General features: G+C 41.2%; 1 protein-coding gene across 3 annotated transcripts in view; it reads right to left on the bottom strand.

Moving 5' to 3' along the window:
• Window positions 1-7,330: 7,330 nt before the first annotated feature.
• The window catches only part of CRPPA (CDP-L-ribitol pyrophosphorylase A), a 133,871-nt gene continuing 119,592 nt past the window's right edge, over window positions 7,331-21,609 (bottom strand). For 2 of the 3 annotated variants that reach the window (XM_076331397.1, XM_076331399.1), the window contains one exon: window positions 13,513-16,145. In XM_076331397.1, the coding sequence (XP_076187512.1) occupies window positions 16,041-16,145 (105 nt within the window). In that variant the 3' untranslated portion in view covers window positions 13,513-16,040. Of the gene's footprint in view, window positions 7,380-13,512; window positions 16,146-21,609 lie in introns of those variants that run through there. The other variant, XM_076331398.1, reaches the window with a different exon arrangement.

Below are 21,609 nucleotides of genomic sequence, written 5' to 3'. Positions count from 1 at the left end.
ATGTTTGTTCTCAGCCTCCTGAACCTTCCTGCCTGCTCTTTCATGTTCAACATCTGGCTTAATCAGACTTAGGTTATCCTTATATTTGTGAACATGTCTGACGAAGGTGCCTCTTTTATTACTCACCTGCAGTCTGGTTTTAAATGTTAACATCTTAAATGTTGATAGGTTTTATTCTCATTCCCCAAACTGCATACTGTTTACATGTTTCTCCTAGGCATATAATATCGATATTAAAATGCAAACAAATATATATATGCATATATTTGCATCCACACAACGTACATTTTATAGATAGATAGATATGTGCATACTATATATAATGTATGCAATCTTTGTGCATATATTTTTTTACTAGGATTTGGCCCTAAATTCAAATATTTCTTCAATTATAACAGCACCTATTGACGTATCTGTAAGTTTACTTAACACTCAGAATGGACTTGTGTTGACAGTAAAGCGGCCCAGAAGCTCAGGGCACCATGTAATTGAGGGCCCTTTCCACATGCAGTTGGTAAGTAAGCTGTACCAGGTGGAAGAGGACTATATAAAAATGAGAAGAAAAGGTTTGTCTCTGATATTATGGAGCAAGGGAGGAAAAAAATTAAGGGTGCAGACAGTGCTGTTCTAGCAAATAAAAGAGGGAGTTTCCAGAGGAGGTTTCTGGTCTCCCGTGGAAACTGGGGTCAATGAGATTTTTCTTCTTCTTTGAATTAGAAGATCAGAAAAAGGTAATCAAGGGTAGGAAAGAGTCCTCACACGGGAAAAGCACACCTGAAGCTCATGAAGGTATGGGGCTGGAAAGGATGGATTTGAGGCTGACAACAGCTGCCTAGGAAGGGAAGAGGAACTTTACAGCTGGTGTAGCAGAAGGGAGTTTGGCCAGCAGGACATGCAGTTGAGGCTGAGATACAGTCTGGAAATGAGAGCAGCTGACTAAGACTCACCAGAAGCTTTCACCATTCTGAGAAGTGCATGTAGTGGTAAGTGCTGGCAGTGGGCTCCCCGGTCTCTTCCTCCCTGATACATGCTCCTGAAGCTACTGTTAGTTTTTACCCCTGAACGGTGCACAGATCTCTAAAGTACGGAAATCCCTACAGTGTGGTAAGTCAACCAAAATGTCCCATAAGTCTTTATCTTAAGACTTTTGCTCTTCTTATAGTAACCTGCTTGGAGATTACCGTAGCTTGTATGTGAGACTTCAATCCTGTTCCACTTCAGAAGACAAGAGTGCAATGTTTTTACTAGCCATTACTGAGCTAGATAGTTTCTTGGTCTCCATCCCTCAGGAGAAATCTGATAAAGCATCTTGGACTATTTGTCAAAACTTCTGCTCTTCTTATCCTTTTGGACCTGAGAAACTGGCCAAAATTCAAGGGGGTTGGACTGTTCCAATGAGGAGAAACTGGTGCAGGAATCAATACTTCTCTCAAACAATTTTGTACATTTACAGGGAATGGACTGACCCTCTGTTCCTGAGGAGAAAAAACACAGTTATTCACCACATCAGTGTCCTTCTAAGTTACCTCCCCATGAGGACTTTCTCCAGGCTGTTCAGCGTTGTGCAACCAGCTGTTTGTTGGTTTCTGCTCCTTTTCCTTCTATACCACACAAAGGAACAGGTTGCAGAGGGATCACAAGTAACAGAAGTCAAGCTAATAGAAGAATCAAATTAACACAGTCACGTCAGACCTGTGTTGCATGTGAGTTAGTAAGATTTGCAGAAGGTAGTGCTTATAAGTGCAAGCCCAGTACAATATACAGGAAGCTGGTTTGTTTGGGGGATATCGTTTACAGTCTCCACAAGACAACACCTTGTATAGTATGGCTGGACCACTGGGTTACTGTGGGGCATATCTAGGCATGTTCTTCTTTTTTGCTTCCATTTATTTCACTCAAATATGCAACCATTAATTTGAACAGTACCCTTTTCAGTCCTCCACCCAGAGAGCTGAGATTCCTCAGTTGCTTTCAATATGTCCTTGTGTTAGTGTGAAGACCAGTGGCACTCCATGAACAGTTGTTTACCTGACTCCAGGTGGTCAAACCTGCCCACTTTAGGGGAGCTTCACTGGACTGTCAGTGACTGAAAATACTGGACGAACTCACAACTTCAGTAGCTGTTTTCTCTTTTTATGAATAGTATATACCAAGAGATGGGTATACTGTGCACTGCTTTACCAGTTAAATCTGGAGTTACCTTCTGATCTTTAATGTGGATGGTATGGATTTTAGTTGGAGTACCTGGGATCCAAACTTAGTCATGTTTTTTTTAATGCAACACCTAGCCAAACCCTTTAAAGCAGCTGGACTGTCACAGTCTTCTGTAGAAAATAGTCAATGAGCTCTTATGGAGGGGGCCACAGGAGCAAATTATTGTAAGGAAAGGTGGGGCAGAGGCAGTAGCAATTCCTGAGTGTGTGCTTCTGTCCTGCGGGAGAGGTGTAATTGCGTTATCTATCTCACTGTCGAAGCTGTGGGTAAATGGAGACTAGGAAATTATGTCTCTCGCCAAAATGGGAACAGCTCTCCCCAGCTATTACATGTCGCTTGCTGTCATCTTGAATGAATGTTTATAAAGTACTTGGGGATCTTCCCATGCAAAGTGTTACATATAAGCCACTGATAATTCAATCTTTTATTATGTACTTGTTTAAGCCAATGCTAACAGCAACTAGTGGAAAACTTCAATATCTATGTCTCAAAAAGGTCAGAATAATTGGAAAGAGCTGACTGTCTGGGTAAAATGCGTGAAATCTGAAAAAAGCCTGTCTGAAGAGTGTGGCGTGTTCTCACAAATGGGTGGAGAAAGGGAATCTTTTTCATTTATCAGCACTTGTATTTAACCTAATATGAGAGATCAAGAATACAGCAAGCTGATACAGCCAGAATATTTTCTGCGTATGTTGCACTGATAGCAGTCAGCACTTAAACTGGATGAAGTATCTAAAAGGATCCAGTATCTATATGATATTCAAACATATTACATGTAAGTGGTCATTAGATTACTTTAACGTTCAGCAAAGGAGTCCAATCAACTTACTAAGAGCTATGAATCTTCTCTGAACTGGGGTGAGGCACTTGTTATCCATACCTCTAGTGCTTAAAACAAGTGGATGCAACAAACAGCGAAAAAGAAGAGGCTGGTGACAACTGAGAATAACGCAGACTGGCTCTGGCTTAAACACAGGACCTATAAACTAACGTGTGCAGGTGCAATTCTGAACGTGCCTTTGTGCATGCGCGTACACATTCAGTGTCTGCCAGACAGAGATCACAGGGAGCTATTGCAGCTCCCCCAATCCCTGCCTGGCCCTGGCAGCAGTTGAGGGGCTGGTAGTTGTTTCCCTAAACTATGCACCAGGTGCAGCTCCCTTGGCTGTAGACTGTCATTCACAACACTACCCTGCACCCACTTGGGAAGAGCCCACACCTTCTGCACATACCATCCTAAAAAAAGAAGACAAGTGAGAACCAGAGAATAAGTACTTCAGTATCGAACAAATATATATCAATGGCCCTTGCTGGCTCTATCCCTAGCCATTAATACGTGATTGTATGACTTTATTTTTAAGACAATTTATCATCACAAATGTAATTTTAAAAAAATTTCTGCGTGGGATTGGCTGAACAATACACTCACTTGTTTTGCCACACTTGAAGCTTCATGCAGCTACCTGCGAGGACTGGCCGACTACATCGGCGGGCAGAGATTTTAGGCTCACGTTCCTCGGCTGGAAGTCCACATCCTGAACCTTGGTACGTGCCAGGAGGCCGCCTTTTTTTCCCCCTTCTACACATTCACTTCATAATACCATAAACTACTTTACATTAGCTAAACCCATTAACTAACCTTTATCATATACAGTATATATATCATACCTAATAGGGTTAAGCTGCTAAATAGTTCAACAGATGAAAACGTGTGCTTTACAAATGGAAGTACCGACTAAGAGGTCCCGTGCAGTGGGGCGCCCGCAGGAGTCCCCCGCAGCCGAGCAGGCCGCCGCCGCGAGCCGCTCTCCGCCCGCCATTTCTGGTGTTATACTCCCTCTGCAGGGCGAGCCCGCCCGGCAGCAGCCGCCCCGCCGCCCTCCCCCGGCTCCTCCGCCCCTCGCCCCCTCTGCTTCTCGCCCTCTTTCAGGCATGTTTACTTTCTGCCCCCTGCAGTTATCCACTATTCGCCGGCATGTTAATCAGAGGAGTACCCCGCTGAAAAGGCTGTTAAGGAGTAACACTGTACGTTTATCACAGGAGCAACCTTAATCCCGTCATCATTTACTTTCTCTCCCCTTGCTCAATATTTTAGTCTCACCCCATTTCTTTACGGCGCTCAGGTGCTTCCAGGGATCCTGTTTTCCCCTCCTTCCTTTTCTGCGTGCCTTGGGGTACAGCCTCCTGCTCCTGCGCCGCTGCCCCCCAGCACACCTCTCCATCGTGCCCTCTCTCGCTCGCTGCCGCTCTGAGGTAAGAGCTGAGGGACACGGATGCTTTCTTTATTCCTCCATGAATTCTGACATTTGAATATCTTCAACCTAAATCAAAGCCAAAAAATGGCATTTGCATTTTTTCTTGGTATGAACAGTGAGAGAAAAAGGAAATTTTGAAACATCTGTTTAAGTATTTTCAAAGTAAAACATAGTTCAGCATCTAAATGCAGCTGGTTTCAAATGCTTTGTCTTAAACTGGCATTAAACTGCATTTCCCTACAACAGCGTATTGCCTTATGGGAGGAATATCTGGCCATTTAATGCCACGTCTTGCCTATGGAGCAGTCGTCCCAGACGAACAACTTTCACAAAGGCTCCAGAGTTGTCTGACATCCACCCTTCGCTCGCAGCTTGCTTAGAGGAAAGTCTGTGCTGCATTGTGGAAGGTGGCGTCCTTCAGGCACCTGGCCAGAGGACAGCTGCAGTAATGGGGAGGAGGGCCTGAGCTGCTCCCCTCTGAAGTCAGCGTAGCGATAAAGAAACGCAAGGCAGGCTTTGGTGAATTGATTTAAGCCCACGTGTTTTAAGTCAGCTAAAAAACCTGAAATATTCCGATTTGGTTCCATGGATCATTTCAACTCTGTAGACACTGTATTTTCTTCCCAAAAATTTATTCAGGTGGAAGATTCCCAAGGGTTTTCTCCTCCTCGGATGTGGGGACTGTTCCCTGCTGAGGGTCCCTTGGGGGCGCATGGTCCTGAGCTCAGCTACCGTCCCAGCCAGCGGTCTGCCGGGCCGGGCTGTGGCACCTCCCTGGGGGTGGGCTGAGCCGGATTCAGGATCGGGCCGTGGGTGTAACATACCTGCAGCGTAGCCCATGTGGGGATCAGAAGGAGGCTCGGCCTGGAAATGGCTGCCAGGCAGAGAGCGGGGGGAGCCTGTCCCCCAGCCCTCTCCTCAGGTGGGGAGCGAGCTGGCCTCCAGCAGGCCCGAGCCTCCGTTTGGGGGGGCACAGTCCAGGCCTGGCAAGGTTACGCACACCCTGACCAGCCTTGCTCCCCTAGCACTGAACACACAAGTTGGAAGTCCAGTTTCCTCTATTAAATGCTTTCAAAAAACCACAGTTCTTAACAGTGTAGTCATCTGTATGAGTGACAATCCTGGGTCTGTCCAAGAGGGATTTCAGCTCACTTCACGTTGCTGATGCAGAACATAAAGAGGGATGAGCATTCATAAATCTACTGCACAAAATCAAATGAGTCAAATGAAAAACATGGCTGGATAATTTTAATACACTGATCAATTCTCCGGTCCAAGGTCCTTGCCTATATTTCAGGTACATGAGTAATACCACCTATTATCTCCAGAGCTGCTGAAAAATGAATGCAGGCAAAGAGAGTTTTCCATGGTTCAACTGGTTAATCAAGGGTTCCCTGATACACAGAGTTGTTTTCGGCACTGAAGTATCATCTCAGCAGTAATAAATTTTACATGACAGCACTTTTAAGCTTTTATGGTTTTCAATTTACAAAGGACTTCATAAATATGAATACAATCACTGTAACAAATACTGCTGTGAAGTAGCCACTATTCACATTGCACAGAGGGAGACGCTAAAGCATAGTGATGTTTACTAACCTGCCAGCGCTCATCTTTCCCCGAGCGGGACTAGCACCCACCTCTCCTCACTTTCCAGTCTGTACTTTAAACCTGCGACCACGTGCACCATATGCTCTTTGCTCTTTTACGGGGAGAAAGCAGAGCAGTGAGATACAGTAGGGGCCTGAGGGGTCTCTGCGATCTAGCATTGGCCTCCCCATCCTGGTACCTTCTCTTTCTTCAAGCAGCCATTGGGTTCTTGGCCTTCTCCAGTCTCTTTCTGGCGCCTGTGTCCAGCCTCACTCCTTGTGGTGTTTATTTGGGCTATGAAGTTCCTTGAGGAAGAGGCACTGTTTCAAAAGTGGCTGGCACATTAATGTCTCAGTCAAGATCAGAAACCCAAAGTAAGGCATTCAATTTATAGTCATACATTAGTTTCTTCAGAAAATACTTAAAGTAGAGCAGCGTTTGCATTCAAGTGTTGTACCTACCAATGAGCGTGCACGACAGTGACAGCCGTAACCTAGAGAGCTTATGGGAGGTGTTATTGTTCCAATTACACATATATACGCAGAGAACCTGAGGGCAAAGGCAAGGAATAACCTGTTCTAATCCATGCTGAAAGTCCATGCCAGAATCGGTAACCAGCAGTCACTCTTCAAAAATGTCATTGGTAGGCAAAATAACACGTCTTTGATGTTTTAAACAGCAGATCATCCTCTCAGCACTGCTGACTTTTTTGCTTCTTCTAATTATTTTTACTATGATTATTATTATTACTGCTGTTCTTATTGTTGTTATTAATTCTTTGGCTTAACTAGATCATACTTGTTCTTTTCTCCCCAGGGGTCCTTTTCTTTGGTACTTCAGGACTGATCTTCTTTTTCTTCAGTACTTCAGGACTGACCTTCTCTGGCACTGTAGAAATAAGGAAGAACATATTCCTCAGACTACTTTCCGATAGAACTTTTATTTTCAGGCACATGAGGCATCTCCATGGATAATGAATACTGCATACTTTTTTACATATACGCTAAAATGCTTTGCCAGAGTAGGACCTACAAGAAAGCTATTTACAGTCCTTATTTTCATGAGTGACCATTTCGTCTTTCATCCAATGAAATTTTTTATGCACTCTTGCACATTTGTCTTCAAATGTAACCAGAAGGGGTATGATTCACTAGATAAAATTTTATATGTCCAAAAGTTAGACATCTATTTGAAATTAGTTGAATGTAATTGAGGTACAATCAATTGAAGTAAGACACTTTTTCTCACCTGTTTTTATAACTGGTTTGAGTAGGATGAATCGCTTCATATGTTTCTATGCATAAATGTGATAAGCACTCTCTGAAAGTGATGAAAAAAAAGTTACATGTAATTATGAAACTCACTATTGTTTTAAAGTAGTTCATAAGGTCATCTGTACATAACTTCTACCTGACAGCAAAAATGCATGAAAATCCAAACCTGCGTAGAGATGGTTGCATGCATGTAGTGAAGCCTAGTGTGCACCAGCAAAGATATCATACAGGAGTGTACCTCTCTCTACTTCTGGGCTCTCAACTCTTGCTATAAGCGGTACTGCTGTGAAAGCACAGGGTCATCTGCTTTACTGCAATGCTTTCTAGATGTGAGTGAGTAATAAAAGCCACAGCCTAGCCTACAGGCAACCCAAAAAAATTTCCAGCAGTATTTACTGCTCTGCAGTTTTTCATTAACCCTCGGTACTACATTCCACAACCAGGGAAAACACAATTTGACTGCACAGACACAAAACAGCATTTTAACTGCAGAGGGCACGAAAGAGCTACTGAAGAGCACAGTGTTTTATTTACAAGGCATTATTACTTGCAACATAATTTTCTACAATTTTGATTTCTTCCACACTGAGTATTTACAATATCGCATTTTAGTCCTGAAAGATCCTCTGAGGATCCATATGATTGCTTTCTTGGGGAAAAATACAAACCTAAAGAACATAAATTATCAGATTTGTTCTAGAGGATATTTCTTTATGATAATCACAGACTAGAAATCATTCTGTCATCCTCACTGAATCTAATGGATGTCACTTCTCACTGAGATTTTATTTCCCATTTTACTTCACACTCAAAATCTTTTTTTTTTTAAATTTGCATGCAAGACTGCTAATGTAGGATGAGCTGATGTTTACCTGTTACCCACTTAATGCCACTTTGAACACCCCCAGCCATTCATTATTACACACTAGAGTTACTGACCACATCCAGCATAGTGCAATGCAGCTATTTTCTAAAACTTTCCTGATGCTTATAGGGCTTTCATCAAATTGGGTTTAAGATTCAAAAAAAAAAAAAAAAAGAGTTGAGATTTTTACTAAAGTATAAATTATCATTCAAAAAAGCAGTTGAAGATTTGTAATTTGAACACAGAATTGTCCAGAACTTGCCCATTTGGGCTGTGTTTTAGGGTTTTCCGGGAATCTGAAACAGATCTTACTCAGGGTGTGTTTTCAGAGGAACGAAAAAGGTCTGCAAAAACCGCTACCAAGAATCCAGCCTGAGGCAGGTACGTGTTGGCAGAAGCAGTCCCAGCCGGTAACAAACCCTTTGCCATCTTCCACCCACACAACCTGATTAGCATGAGTCCCCATTTTTCCATTAACCCACATGCTAAGCGTGTTTTCCAGCCTCCTCTTTAAGCTAGTCGCATCTTTGTTATTCACTTTGTAGTCATCGGGGCTGATGTGGGGCCGATGGCTGTAGAGCCTACCACACTCAGTATTTTTTCAGCCCATCTCAGTACCGCAGGTTGTCACTGCTGGGAATCAGCGAAGGCGGTGAGCAAAATGTTGGCTCTCCCTCTACCATCGGCAGTGCTTGTCTTTAGTTAACTTGGGAACGATTTTTGATAACATGTTGATGGACACCACCAGAGGGTGCATTGCTGCCACTGTAATGCCCGCTCTTACACTGTAAGTAACCATGCTCCGCTGTTGCAAAGCTTTGGACAAATCCTGCACCTTCGATTTCTGTGGCGCTGCCTACACAAAGGTGCAGGATTAAATACCAAAGTCAGTGAAGCCAATTGCTTTAAAGAAAAAGAAGGGGGAAAAAAAAAACAACAAGGAGAAGCAATACACCTTTTGTGCTGTGCACTCAGGGCATTTTGCAGCTTTTCTTGAAATATCCATCATAAGAGTACTTCTTTGATCTGCTGCTAGCAGCCACTCCCAGAAGGGGTGAGAGACACTTCGTTTCCTTCCTTCCTTTCCTTATCCTGACCTACCGGTCTGGAATGCAGTTCACCTCTGAGCATTTTCAAATGTATCATTTTCAGAGAGGCTTGCATGTCACAACACACAACCAGGGCTTACTTCACTGCTTACAAAGCCTGCACATGACAGCCAAACAGAGGAGCCACATACTGCGGCTGACCCTCCCGTGCTTCACCTGTGTATACGCCCTTGTCTGCAGAAGGGGCATAACAGTGTTAGAATAACAAATATTCACCTCGCCCTCAACACAGGCAGGACCCGAGACTGCAAAGTTAAAAAAACAGTGCCCCAAGGGTGCAGGTTGAGTGGCAGTTTAGGCTGATCTCTGCCTGTATTGCTGCAGCCCTACATGCTCCCGGCACATCCCTTTGCAAACAGGAATCGCGACGTACGTCCTCCCCCAAAGTCATCCCACCTGGTGAAAGCTAATCACTTCTTGCAGGGTTAGTTTTTCAGCTTCCTCAACTGACTTGCTACACAGCAGCACAACCCTCAACGCTGGCGTGCAGGAAAGAGGGACAAAACACTGTCCAGAAGAGGCGAAGACTTTTTCTAGTCCTGCAGACTAGCTTAAACCAAGCACAAAATCATCCTTTTAGGCTTACTGTGCTGTCACTGGATTCAGAGTGAGTCTTCAAAGAGAGATTTTTAAACTCTGAATTGCCCTTTAGAAGTGCCCCTATAACCCCACGTACCATAGGCCTGTGGGTGCTTAAGCTGGAGTCACAACTAAACTCCAGAATATAGTTGGCATTAATCAAGACCATAATGTTCCCCCACCAAATGGCAAGGGAGTTGAGCACAGCATAAAGACACACTTAAAACTGCAGCACAATAACAACAACAACAACAACAACAACAACAACAACAACAACAACAACAACAACAACAACAACAACAACAACAACAACAACGAAACCCCAGCATAACCAGTATGGTTATGTGGGAGTTAGCTGAAGATGGCCGGAGGGAGGAGATGCCAAGCATTCTTGAGCGCACTGCAAGGAACTTTCAGTCCCGTTGACTTCAATGGGGCTTGAATCAGACTGTGTCTCTGCTGTGGAAAGGAACTGCGTAACACAGCATCGTGGGGTTCCTCGGTTTTTGTCTCTGAGCAACTCCTGGCAAAGCCACTGGTTAGTAACTGAAAACACACTTTTTCCAGTCGCCAGGACTGCAAGCCGTACCTGGATTTGGCTTCTTTTCTTTTCTTTCGCTTTTTGTTGTTGCTGCGATTCTGATAGACTTGCAAATCTGGCTCCTTGACTGGGTGCTGACTTTACAAACTCAAGTTCGGCTACTGAAGCGGGGGGAAGGCGGGGGCCTGACCTTGGAGCGGATTATTTCCCCTTCAGTGGGATGGCTCTGCTTGCAGCTTGACTCCAGCTAATAAGCGGCATTCAGTGTCAGCCCAGCAGCTGCCATGCAGGAGGTCTGTCCCTTCGGGCAGCTGCTGCTCATCTGCCTGCAGCTGGCAGCGGAAGTGACATCTGTTCTCGGTCCCAGCTGTGAGCAGCGCGGAGGTGCCAAAGCCCGAACGCCTCAGTTCTCGATCCAGGAGCGAGGAAGAGTTTCTGATGCCAGACCACGGCCTGGCTTGCAGGGGAAGAGAGGGGGGGGATCGTCTCCTTCGACGATGGTGGGCTGGGAGGAATGGAAAGGGAGTGACAAATAGGGAGAGAAAGAACAAGTAACAGAAGTAGGGGAAAGGATGGGAGAAGAGTGCGGGAGAAGACAGGAATGGCTGAAATGGAAAGGAAACCTGAAATTTCATGTTTCTCTTACTCTCTCATTTATCTTTGTAACTGTGTTACCATTCAGTGTTGTGGCATTTTAACTGAATTATAATTTCAGTTTCTGAGACAGGAATATGTGCAGGATGAAGGACAAGATCCATTTCAATCTAAAGATTGAAAAGCATACTTAAAATTGACTTGGGAATAAATAGATTAAGAAATGCCACTTTGCTCCCCGGGTTGGTGTATGCAAGCCGAGTATATTCTATCATAAACATATTTTCACAGTTGGGACTGTTTCCTCAGCACAGGCACTGAAACTGTGGTTTTCAGACCTCAAAACTAATTGAGTATTCCTGGAAGAAATAACCAAGCAAAATGTATATTTGACAACTGCTTTACAGCCCTGTCAATCAAAATCAACTTACACCAGGAAAAATGCAGTGCCAGTGACTGCTTCTTTCCCTTGGTGCTTGCCAGAAGCACAAGACACACTGAATTGTGGTAAACAACCAGGCTGAGGAATGGGCCGCGGGAGACAGACATCATAAAAACTTACCAGTCTGAAGTTGAAAAGGCAGGCATTGGGGGCACACGGATTTGAACCCATTTTGATACTTTGCCTCGGTATCTTACTGTAGACACCCAGAGCGGGGCATTAGTCATCGAACTGGGTGCCATTACAAATTATTCAAAACCGGGTGCAAAAGATTGGATTGATTGAGTTGGGCAGGAATAATGAAAGCAGTTTCCTAGTTTCTCAGAATTCAGCTCTTCAAGATCGGCTTTAAATAATGTAGTTATCGTTGAACTTTTTATATCACAATTATATATTTCTATCAGATACAGATAAGATATATATTTATATCTTAATATTTCATAACAGATTTTCCCAATGGGAGCCCTTAAAGATACTCTTTTTACAAGTCTCAGCAGTTCTCCCTGTTTCAGTGAGAATTAGTTGCTGTTTTAATAAGTGATCTTTGAATCACACGAGGAAATTCCTCTGAATACCATTCTTTCACTACCTACACAAAGAGAAAAATCTACCATCTAGTAAACTATGCATCTGAATTAATCAACCTAATAACTAAATACTCTTTTTTTCCAGTCAGACAGGAATAAGACTGGTGCATCTGTCATACGGACCAGAGAGAATAATCAGAAATCTTAAAAAAAGTAAGGTCGAGGCACTACTAATACTCTGAAGGGCTCAATTCATCCCGTAACACACAGTTTTTACAACTACCAGCCATTTATATGTCCCAGTCATCAGAGCAGTCACACTGGGCCAGGCCAAAGGTAGCTCTTGCCCAGAAGTCTGGCTCCTGCGGGAACAAGGTTAACATGAGCCTATTCCTGAACACCAAAACCTTCCTTAACAGGAAAAAAGGGAAACACACATTGTCTGCACATCTTGGTGGATGCTTGACAAGATGAACTAGCATTTTGCGGATCGAGGTTATGGATGAAGAGGAGGGAGATGTGAGATAATAAATGCTTTTGTGTATCTGGAAGCAAACATGCTTTTCTTCAGAAATAAAACCTCAACAAAAACCAGTGACCAGTAGCAAGTGTCCGAGACAAGAAGAACAGAGCAAACAAACTATGACCCTTCTCTGGTGGAGTGACCTACAGACAGGAGAAGTTGCTGTATGATCGGAAAGTGCCAAGCAGTAATCGGGAACCTTACGTGTCTTTGGAAGCTTCTGTTTGGATGGCACCTAGAACAGCATTGTGGAGATGATGAGGCTCTGGTGTCACATAGAAACACAAATCTGAATCCACCAAAAGCTTTAAGGCATCCAGACACACTTTTTGTTCTACAGCCTACATCAGTTACCAAGATGAGCTAAAAGCTTCATTGTGATATTTTTACAGTCAACTAGAGTTATGCCACTGATTACAGTAGGGTCACTTCTCACCTTGTTTCTCTTTGCTTTTTGGTTTGGTCTTGGGTTTTTTCGGTTTTGTTTTTAATTCCACCACCTTCTAACCTTTTCATTCTTTCAGCCTTTTTTAGAGGGCCATCAAACCATCTTTCTCAAGCTAGGGAGCCTGAAAGCTAAAGAAAAAAAGATTTTACCTAGAAATTCTTCTGCCAACTGATCTAAGACAAATGAAGTAATTTAATTTTCAGAGTTTGCATCAAGTGGATTGGTTTCAATATACAAATCTAATTCTTTCAACTTTGCAGTTATGAAAAGCATTTCTAGGGCCATATTCTGTATTCTCTTTTCTGATGAACACTACCCAAGGAATACTAATTAGAGTGCTTGAGGAGTAAGGTAAGCAAGGCTGGCAGAGTCTGAACTTTTATTTACTCTGTTACCTCTGTCCAAATGTTCAAAGCAATATGGGTGGTGACTGATTCACTAGTTAAATTCAAAACAGCATGTGTGTACAAAAGGCTGCCAAGTTTCTCATGTATATTGCTATTTGTGAGAAGATATGCACAGACAAAAAACAATCAACTAGTTTCTTAATTTAATTTTATATCTTTATTCCCATTGTAAGTATTAACAATCATCCAAAAGACCATTTAAATTTGGTTTGGATACACAATAGCATTAATCACAGTCCAGTTTCTTTTTTTTTTTTTTACTGCAGTTCTAGTATTTTGTGATCTGTTTTAGTAGTTCTGTTGTTGGCGTATTTGCTTCCAGCAAAATAGATTTTTCAGTGTTTGTAGATTATTTTAAAAGATTGTTAAAGATAAAAAAATCCATAATGCAATGATTAACAGTACATTAATAAAGCTTACTATCTTCCGTTTAAGACTAGTACTAAGTATGTTTGATGACCTGAAACTTTTTCTTGTGCACTGTCTGTTCTCTTTTCCAAATAAGTCCATAAACAACCATAATATAATTTTTCATTACAGCTGTTCATTGCAGTAACATTTTTAATTGGATTGAAATCTTTGTAAGAGAATGAGGTAAGTAAAACAACCCCACACAGTAAAAGGTTTTGTTTAAGCAAATGATAAGTTACACACAATCCAATGCTAAGGCAGTATCACAATGTATAAATTAGAGTGGATGGAAAACATAAAGGATTTTCTAAATTCACTTGCTTATTATTATGTGGGGAAAACACATCATGGACTGTATTCCAGTCTTCAAGTGAAAGAGAGTCACAAAATACAGTCAAAGAGACATCTTTCATCATGTCTTTTAAAAGCCCGTGAGACTAATTCCTTCATCAAATTCATTAATGTAAAAGTGAATTCAGAAAATTTATTTGTGAAAGCTGTCCTGTTAAATTATGAATACCAATAATAAATTCTGCAGTTCCTCATTTATTTGCATACTCTGCATATGAACAGGCATGACTATATATATGAATAAAATATGCCTATTGTATACCCATACAGAGAGCTAATATGAATGCTTATGTTGTACAATGTCAGAAAAGGACAAATTATTAATCAATGTAGAGAGGAGAGAGAAGCGAAGAAGAACGCGGATGATACTCGAGAACTTTGTTAGTTGTCTTAGGATGACTTCTGTGTGGAAGAAAATGTGTGCTTTGGTTATAGAACAGTCAGCTAACAACTCTCTATTTTATCGCATAATGAAGGAAGTTTGGGATCAACACCAGCTTCTAAAAGGGATTTAAAATAGAGATATAGATAGTCAGGTGAAAGGAAAGAGGAAGGGGAAGGGGGCCGAGCCTGGATCATGCTATCCTAAGTTTTGTCTGAGCAACAGAGGGAGTGGAACATGGTGGGAGTAAGGAATGCTGGTTTCAGAGGGAAACTTGCTGAACTGACAGTGCACTCCCTCAGGACAGACTGAATGGGGGGCTCACTGGACACTTCTGGTGGGGATACTTCTCTAAGACCTTACTCCAATCACGGCAGGTAGGTAAGACATGAACCTAGCCCCTTCACAAGTTGCAGGAAAGCTGGAATTCCCGAGTCTGATGGATAGGGAGGGACCGGTGTTTTCAGGGACTGTCCTCTTCTTGTACTGCTCTTAGTGGTTCTGATACCTGGAGATACTCCACATAATAACCATTCACCATTTTACCTTCCTGTCCCAACTTTCCACACTGGAATATCAACGTAGCATATATTTGAACTCATAACACTCAGTTCTCTTCACTACTATTTAATACATACACATGCTAACCAGCAAGAGATGAATAATGGATTCTTGTAGATGAGCTAACAGAATCTTCCTATTTCTCCATTACCTACAGAGTGGGTTGCAAAACATTTTTTTCGGTCTTAACTCTTCCTTTAAACATGCATACGGACCTACATGCATATACGTACATGCACAAAGAGTATGTGTAATACAGTACCCAGAGGAGCTATTCGAGCTACTTCAAAATGATGGCGCGTGGGTACTGGAAGAAGTGTAGCACTAAGGAGTGCTACAGCCAGAGCATACCGCGTCTGGAAAACTGGGGTTTAGCACCTCATTGCCCCCACGCGCATCTTTTCTTTGTCTCAAGGTTACCTTCATTACATGGAGGACGGGGACCTGACCCTTCAAATACTTCTTGCAATGTGCGTTTCTGTTGATGTCAGGAAGGCTACACTGTGTAATGAACTCTACATTCACTAAGAGGTATAGCAGCAATTTTTAAATAATTTCATATAAAGAACAAGAGCTGTGCTTTAGTATTATTTTATCTTAAATCAGATTTCTTTCATGCAGCCCTAGAGTACAACACACATGCATGGTTAAAGACAATTCTGCATGAAGACTGAATACTTTGGTGTCCTCTGTGCACCTTTTTAAATGATCAGTACCTCACAAAAACATTTCAGTATCGTTCCTCACAGTATGTACCTAGTGTACCTCAGAATGATTTGTATTTCATTTTACACTTTATACATAACATCAGACTTGCATTTTAAGTATCAAAAATATCTTCTTAAAAGATCTTAATAGTAAATGTCATAAATCCAGAGTTTTCATCAAAGGGTAAAATGATTCAAGACCTTTGGTGAATGGATGATGAAAAAGAAACATTTCCAAAAGCTACACATGATTTATGGTCTTATGCTACCAACAGCTGCCCAGTCAGCTCCGGGTTTCTGTCCTTTATTAATGCCATGATAAGAGCAGCAGCAGAATTTACTGTCTCCTGAAGCAGCAAATGGTCCTGGGGAAGAAGAAAAAAAAAAAAGGAGCGGGGGAAACAATATGTTAACAAAAGTGGAAAAAGTAAATATTTAAAATCAATTTTCAAGTATGCAAAATTACCATATGATTGTTGAAAAAAATAAAAAAAATTATTTGCACTTATTAGAAGAACAACTTCTAAAACTTATATTTTAAGGAAACACAATTTCACAGTAATATCCATTTTCCATGATGATTTGAAAAACAAAGTTATTTTTTTAAAAAGGAATATATTTTAACTGCTAGAATTAATGCCATCTATCCAGAGACCACCAAAACAGAAGCTTGATTCTGTCACTTGCTTCCTAACAGATTTTTAAAATCTAAAAGCCAGTCAAAATTTTGGGTTTGAAAACACTGGAAGAAAACTGAGGATTTAATTGAGTAGCATAGTTAAAGACCTATAACTTTAAGCACCTACCGAATCCCATCTGTAGTCTACAAACTACTTAAACTCACAAAGGCATTTAAGCATTGGGACTTCAGTAGTTTAGGCTGATCTTTGTATCAAATAACTTTAAAAAGTAGTCTGGTTTTGATAGGCAAGTATAGAGACCAACACAGGAAGAAGTAATAAAAAGAGACTTTGATTCCGTGCTTCTAACTGAGCACTCCAGCTCACATTTGAAAGAGTCCTTTGTCTACTTGCCAAGTTTTCTTAATTGTATTGACTATAAAAGGTTGGCCTCTTGCTACCAGTAACGTTTTCATTTGCGCACTGGGAAAATATCAATAGGTGTAGCCAGGCACAGACACATCCCTGGAGAGAGAAAGAGGAGGGAATAATTTCTGTGAAGCAACAGAGAAAAAGAAAGGTCTAGAAAACTCTGGGGAGAATCTAGAAGAGTTTCAAATACAGAAGGGGAGCTACAGAGAGAAAGCAAGAGCTGTTTCCCGTATCCACAATGGATAAAACTGGAAGCAATAGGCTTAAGGGAACTTAAACTGGGACATAAGAAGTCAGGGAAGTGTTTTAACAGTAAGGACTGGTATACAATGGAACAGATTATTGGACAGGTCAAGGTAACGCCATCATTGGGGTCCTGTGACATGAGACCCGCATACATGTAAAATGGGATGCAGGTACAGCTTCCTGCCCTGGGGCAGGCAGATGGAGAAGTTTGATTCTATATCTTGTCACCGCTACTTTTCTAAGATGCTGCATCAAGGAATAATTTGTAGATGACGTGTTTAAGACACTTGGATTAATGGAGAAAGAGGAAATGGTTTCAACAACTTACACAAAACATAATGTTAATCACTGCTTTTTAAGGAATAAGGCTACTGCTGAGGGGACCTACCTGTTCAACTAGCACAGAGGGGAGCTGGAGACTAAGAAGTCGGGGTTGAAGGAAAAACTGATAGGGGAAAAGTATCCCTGGAACACTCTAAAATATGTAGCATTGTATTTTATAATGCTCTTATTAACTTTTTGCTTTATGTAAATGACAGGAAAAATGCTAGAGAGGTAAATGGATAGAATTAGAAATAGTTTATACCTGATTCTTTTATCATTCCTGGAAAAATGATATTTGCACATGACTAGATTTTTATCCTAAAAATGATCAAATAAGTAAGCTATTACAATTTGTAACCCCCCAAAAGATTACAGTCCTCACAAATTCATGTTATGTATTCTAATATACAGTAAAATTATTTACTAGCGGTCTAAAAAAATTGTCTTAGAGTAAAAATGTTCACCACAGCTGTGTCTTGCTGTTTACTGAGTGACACTTCCCATTCAGTTAAGCAAGGAGTGCAGAAGCGTGCTCAGGTCCTGCTCCTCCAGTACCTTTTGTCATGGACCGAGGGTGCACAGAGGAACTCGGAAGCCACTACTCCCAGTTTGGTAGGGGTTTCCCTCCCTCATTTCCCATGGGTATAAATTGCTGTATAATGTACAAGGAGAGCGGAAGTCATGTGCATACACCCACTCAGATGGCAAACACTGCAGTCACTTTCAAGATCTAGCAACACATTTCTTGATATTCAGCAGTACCAATCTCTTTGCGCCCCTCATCGCTTTTTGTTCAGTTTGTCTCGAGAAGCACTTCAGAATTACAGACACTGTTTTCCAAGAGGGCTTCCAGCCATATCTGAAGCTGGCTGGAGGTGTGTATTTTTTTTCTCCATTTCACAAAAAAGAAAAAAAATACACCTGGCCAGGAATGCTCTTACTGTTTCTCCCAATAAATCTTTCCACATCCTCTGTTGGTTACTGGATTCAGTACACATTCCTCTGCAGTAATAAATTATTTAAGTTTTTGAACATAAAAGGAAGCAAGAGAAAGAACTTTAACTTTCACAGGAGAGACTGAAAGTGACACCATAAGACTCCTTTAGACTGAAAAAATCTTTTTCTAAAGCTAAACCTAAGGCTCTAGTGCTAATTTCCATGTTCTGAAAGAAAGACATGCAAAAAATTTTGAGTAGTATTTGTTACACAAGCAACGCGGCACAGTAATGTGTACAGAAACCTGCATGCAGAAGTGGTCTATAAACCACACTGAAATCGACTGGTGAATTGCAATTTGTGCAAAAGAAGAAACACAAAAAGTAAGCAGCACAAATTAAAATGCATTTGCAAGCTTTACAATTACTTCACTTCTAATAATCTGATTATCAATACTATCATTATAACTATTCAGGAAACCTATTGGTCTCTGTCTTTCTTAGAATCAATCAATACAATGGCAGGAACAATGAACTGTCAGACAGGATTGGCCCCTATTCAGGGGTGGTCCTTGTAAGTCTGTTTTTTGGAAATAACCAGAAGTGTGTGCTTTAAGTGAATATATATTATCTTAAATAAGATAACAAATGTAATAGAAAATATATTCTTAATTTTGTTAAGTTACAGTTGATGGTTAAATGACATCATGAAGCATGTACTGAAGCTTTCAACAGGGCGATCCTTTAAAGTATTTATCATACAGACTACTAATTTTTAGATTTATGCTGTTGCTCCTTCCCGGTAACACTGTCCCAGTCTGATCTCAGGGTCACCTCACTCATTAAACAGCGTCCAGCACCTGGGCCTACGAGCCAGCCCCTGAGTGCAGGAGAAATCAGTGACACAAAGGTCAAGTACGTGGCGATTTTAACTTGCTTTATTCTCACAGCCACAGTCTTACTGGAAAGAGGTAGTAAATGATGCAAAAAACTTCCAGGAATTTCAAAATCATTGTATATCCTGTATCTTTCTGAGAATCAAAACTTGCTCTTATGCTAAGGAATCATTATTGTAGTATCCGATGGTCACAGCCTGTGCATAATTTATAACTTTTGTTGATCATTTCTAGCCCTTATTATCAAGAAAAAGAGAACAGAAAAAGAAATTTTAGCAACTGAAAGAGAACACATTGTTGAAAGTCTAGGCATAACGCTGACTGACACAACAGTTAAGTTATATCTTAAGTATTCTGTCCTTTCCTCTGATTCCTGCTGGGAATTTATTTCATTTTAGGCCACTACTGTGCACACAAGCGGATATTTTCAATGTGCCACAATGATACTTAGCTTTTTCCTAAGTAGGTAATTTGGATGCCAGCAGTTTTATGAAGACTATTAAAAAGAAATTAAATGACAGAATTCAACAACAACCCAGGAAAGAAAAAGAATCTTGTGGGTCTTTATTAATTTAAAGCTAAACAAATAAGTGAACACTTCAAGTCCCCCCGGCTATACCCTTAAAACACCCATGTTTCTGACACTACAATGTTATTTCTGGCAACAGTGCTGATTACAGCTGATAGTGCCTACAGGGAGGCTTCAATAAGGATGCCAGGACAAATTTAATCTACCACACCTAACTCCATTGCACATACAGGCCTCCGATTCTCTTTTATATTCAATGGCATAGCACTAAATCTTTCAAAAATCTCATTATTAGTTGCAGGAAGTCAAATAATCAAGCAGAACCAGGTCCTCACATGTCTAATTGCCTGACGTGTTTGCATATATTGTAACCACGATAAAAAACAGGATGTAAGAACAGAACGATCAATACAAATCCTCATGTAGCCCACAAGAGCTCTCGCACGTTATTGCCCACCCACTGCTCAGCGTTGCAGACTCCAAGCAGAGAACGTACTTCAGCACGCTAGTCAGTGAGTGCACGCGCTGGATGGATCAAACACATGGATCTTTCCCTCATCAACGAAATCCTTAAAAAAGACTGTGACCTTTAAATAAGACTCAGAGGCAGTAACGACTTTAATGGATTAATGACTGAAGTTCCACATGATTGACTGGTGTGCTATGATCCCCTCTAAACCATTGTGATATTCACTGTCTATTCATTTCATCCAGTTGACTTAAATGAGTCTCTTGTAAAAAAGAAAAAACCCCTAACATTTCTTGGCCATTAATAAATAGAATTTTTTATTGTTTGAACAGATGATTAACTACATTTATAAGCTAAAAACAAAACTTTTACCACTTTATATTTATGTACTTTGGAAAAGAAAGTACTCAGAAACACTGCCAACCTTATAACCATAAATCCACATAACAGCACTTTGATTCCAAAATAAAATATCCACTTTGTCTGTTATTAAATAGCGAAAATATTCCAACTTAACCGTATTGTGTGATGGTTGTAACTCATACTCAGAATTTATTTGATGTAGTTACTGACTGTAGGGGTTTTCTGGTCTGCAGAATAAGACTGGGAATGGGTACAGGGACAGAGTTAAAGCTGTGTTTGGAATATGCATTCTGATATTTTACAAATGTGCATTTATTTAAGAAACTGTGAGGATATCTGAATATTTACTGACATTCCACTAACGATTCATTTCCTTGCTTCAATCTGTTTAGGATTTCTCCGCCCCCCCTCAGCTGGAACTTCACATACATGCATTTCAATTTACATATGTACCAGTTCAGTTTAAGCATAGCTTGAAAAACACATACTACCCTTTTTAGCTCAAAAAAAAAAAAAATGCCTCTGTAGGTACTACCTCTGCCTTTTACTGCATCCCTCCAAAAGAATAGAACAGCTGTGTTCCATTATTTGCACTCTGTTTTGCTGTAATATTATTTCACTTTCCATTTAATACAGTTTTTAAAAATGAATAGAACTATAATGTTAGCCCAGATTATATGGCTGATGGGAAACCTGAAAACATGATTTAAAGATGCTGCTAAACTTAGGGAACATCAATATTAAATACGGTTACGTTTGTACCAGGAACGGAAAGAGGGCCAGGGCATGTGCTGGCGCACTGGCATGCCCCTGCCCTTGCTGTTCCGTTGTAAGCCCGCTCCCTGGCACAGTTTTGGCTCCTGCCAGCTAACATGTTCCCAGACAATGGCTGGGCATGGTTCAGGGGACAGCGCAGGCCAGGGACTGCTCCCAAGGAACAGTCTGAATGAGGCCACCCTCTTTTGGGAAAATGAGAACTTAGCCATATGGACATGAGGCATGCTGTGCCTTTTAG

Source organism: Aptenodytes patagonicus, chromosome 2, assembly GCF_965638725.1.
Source record: "Aptenodytes patagonicus chromosome 2, bAptPat1.pri.cur, whole genome shotgun sequence".
NCBI classification, from domain to species: Eukaryota; Metazoa; Chordata; class Aves; order Sphenisciformes; family Spheniscidae; genus Aptenodytes; species Aptenodytes patagonicus.
The sequence above is the reverse complement of the archived record's forward strand: the minus strand, read 5'-3'. Positions and strand labels throughout refer to the sequence as shown.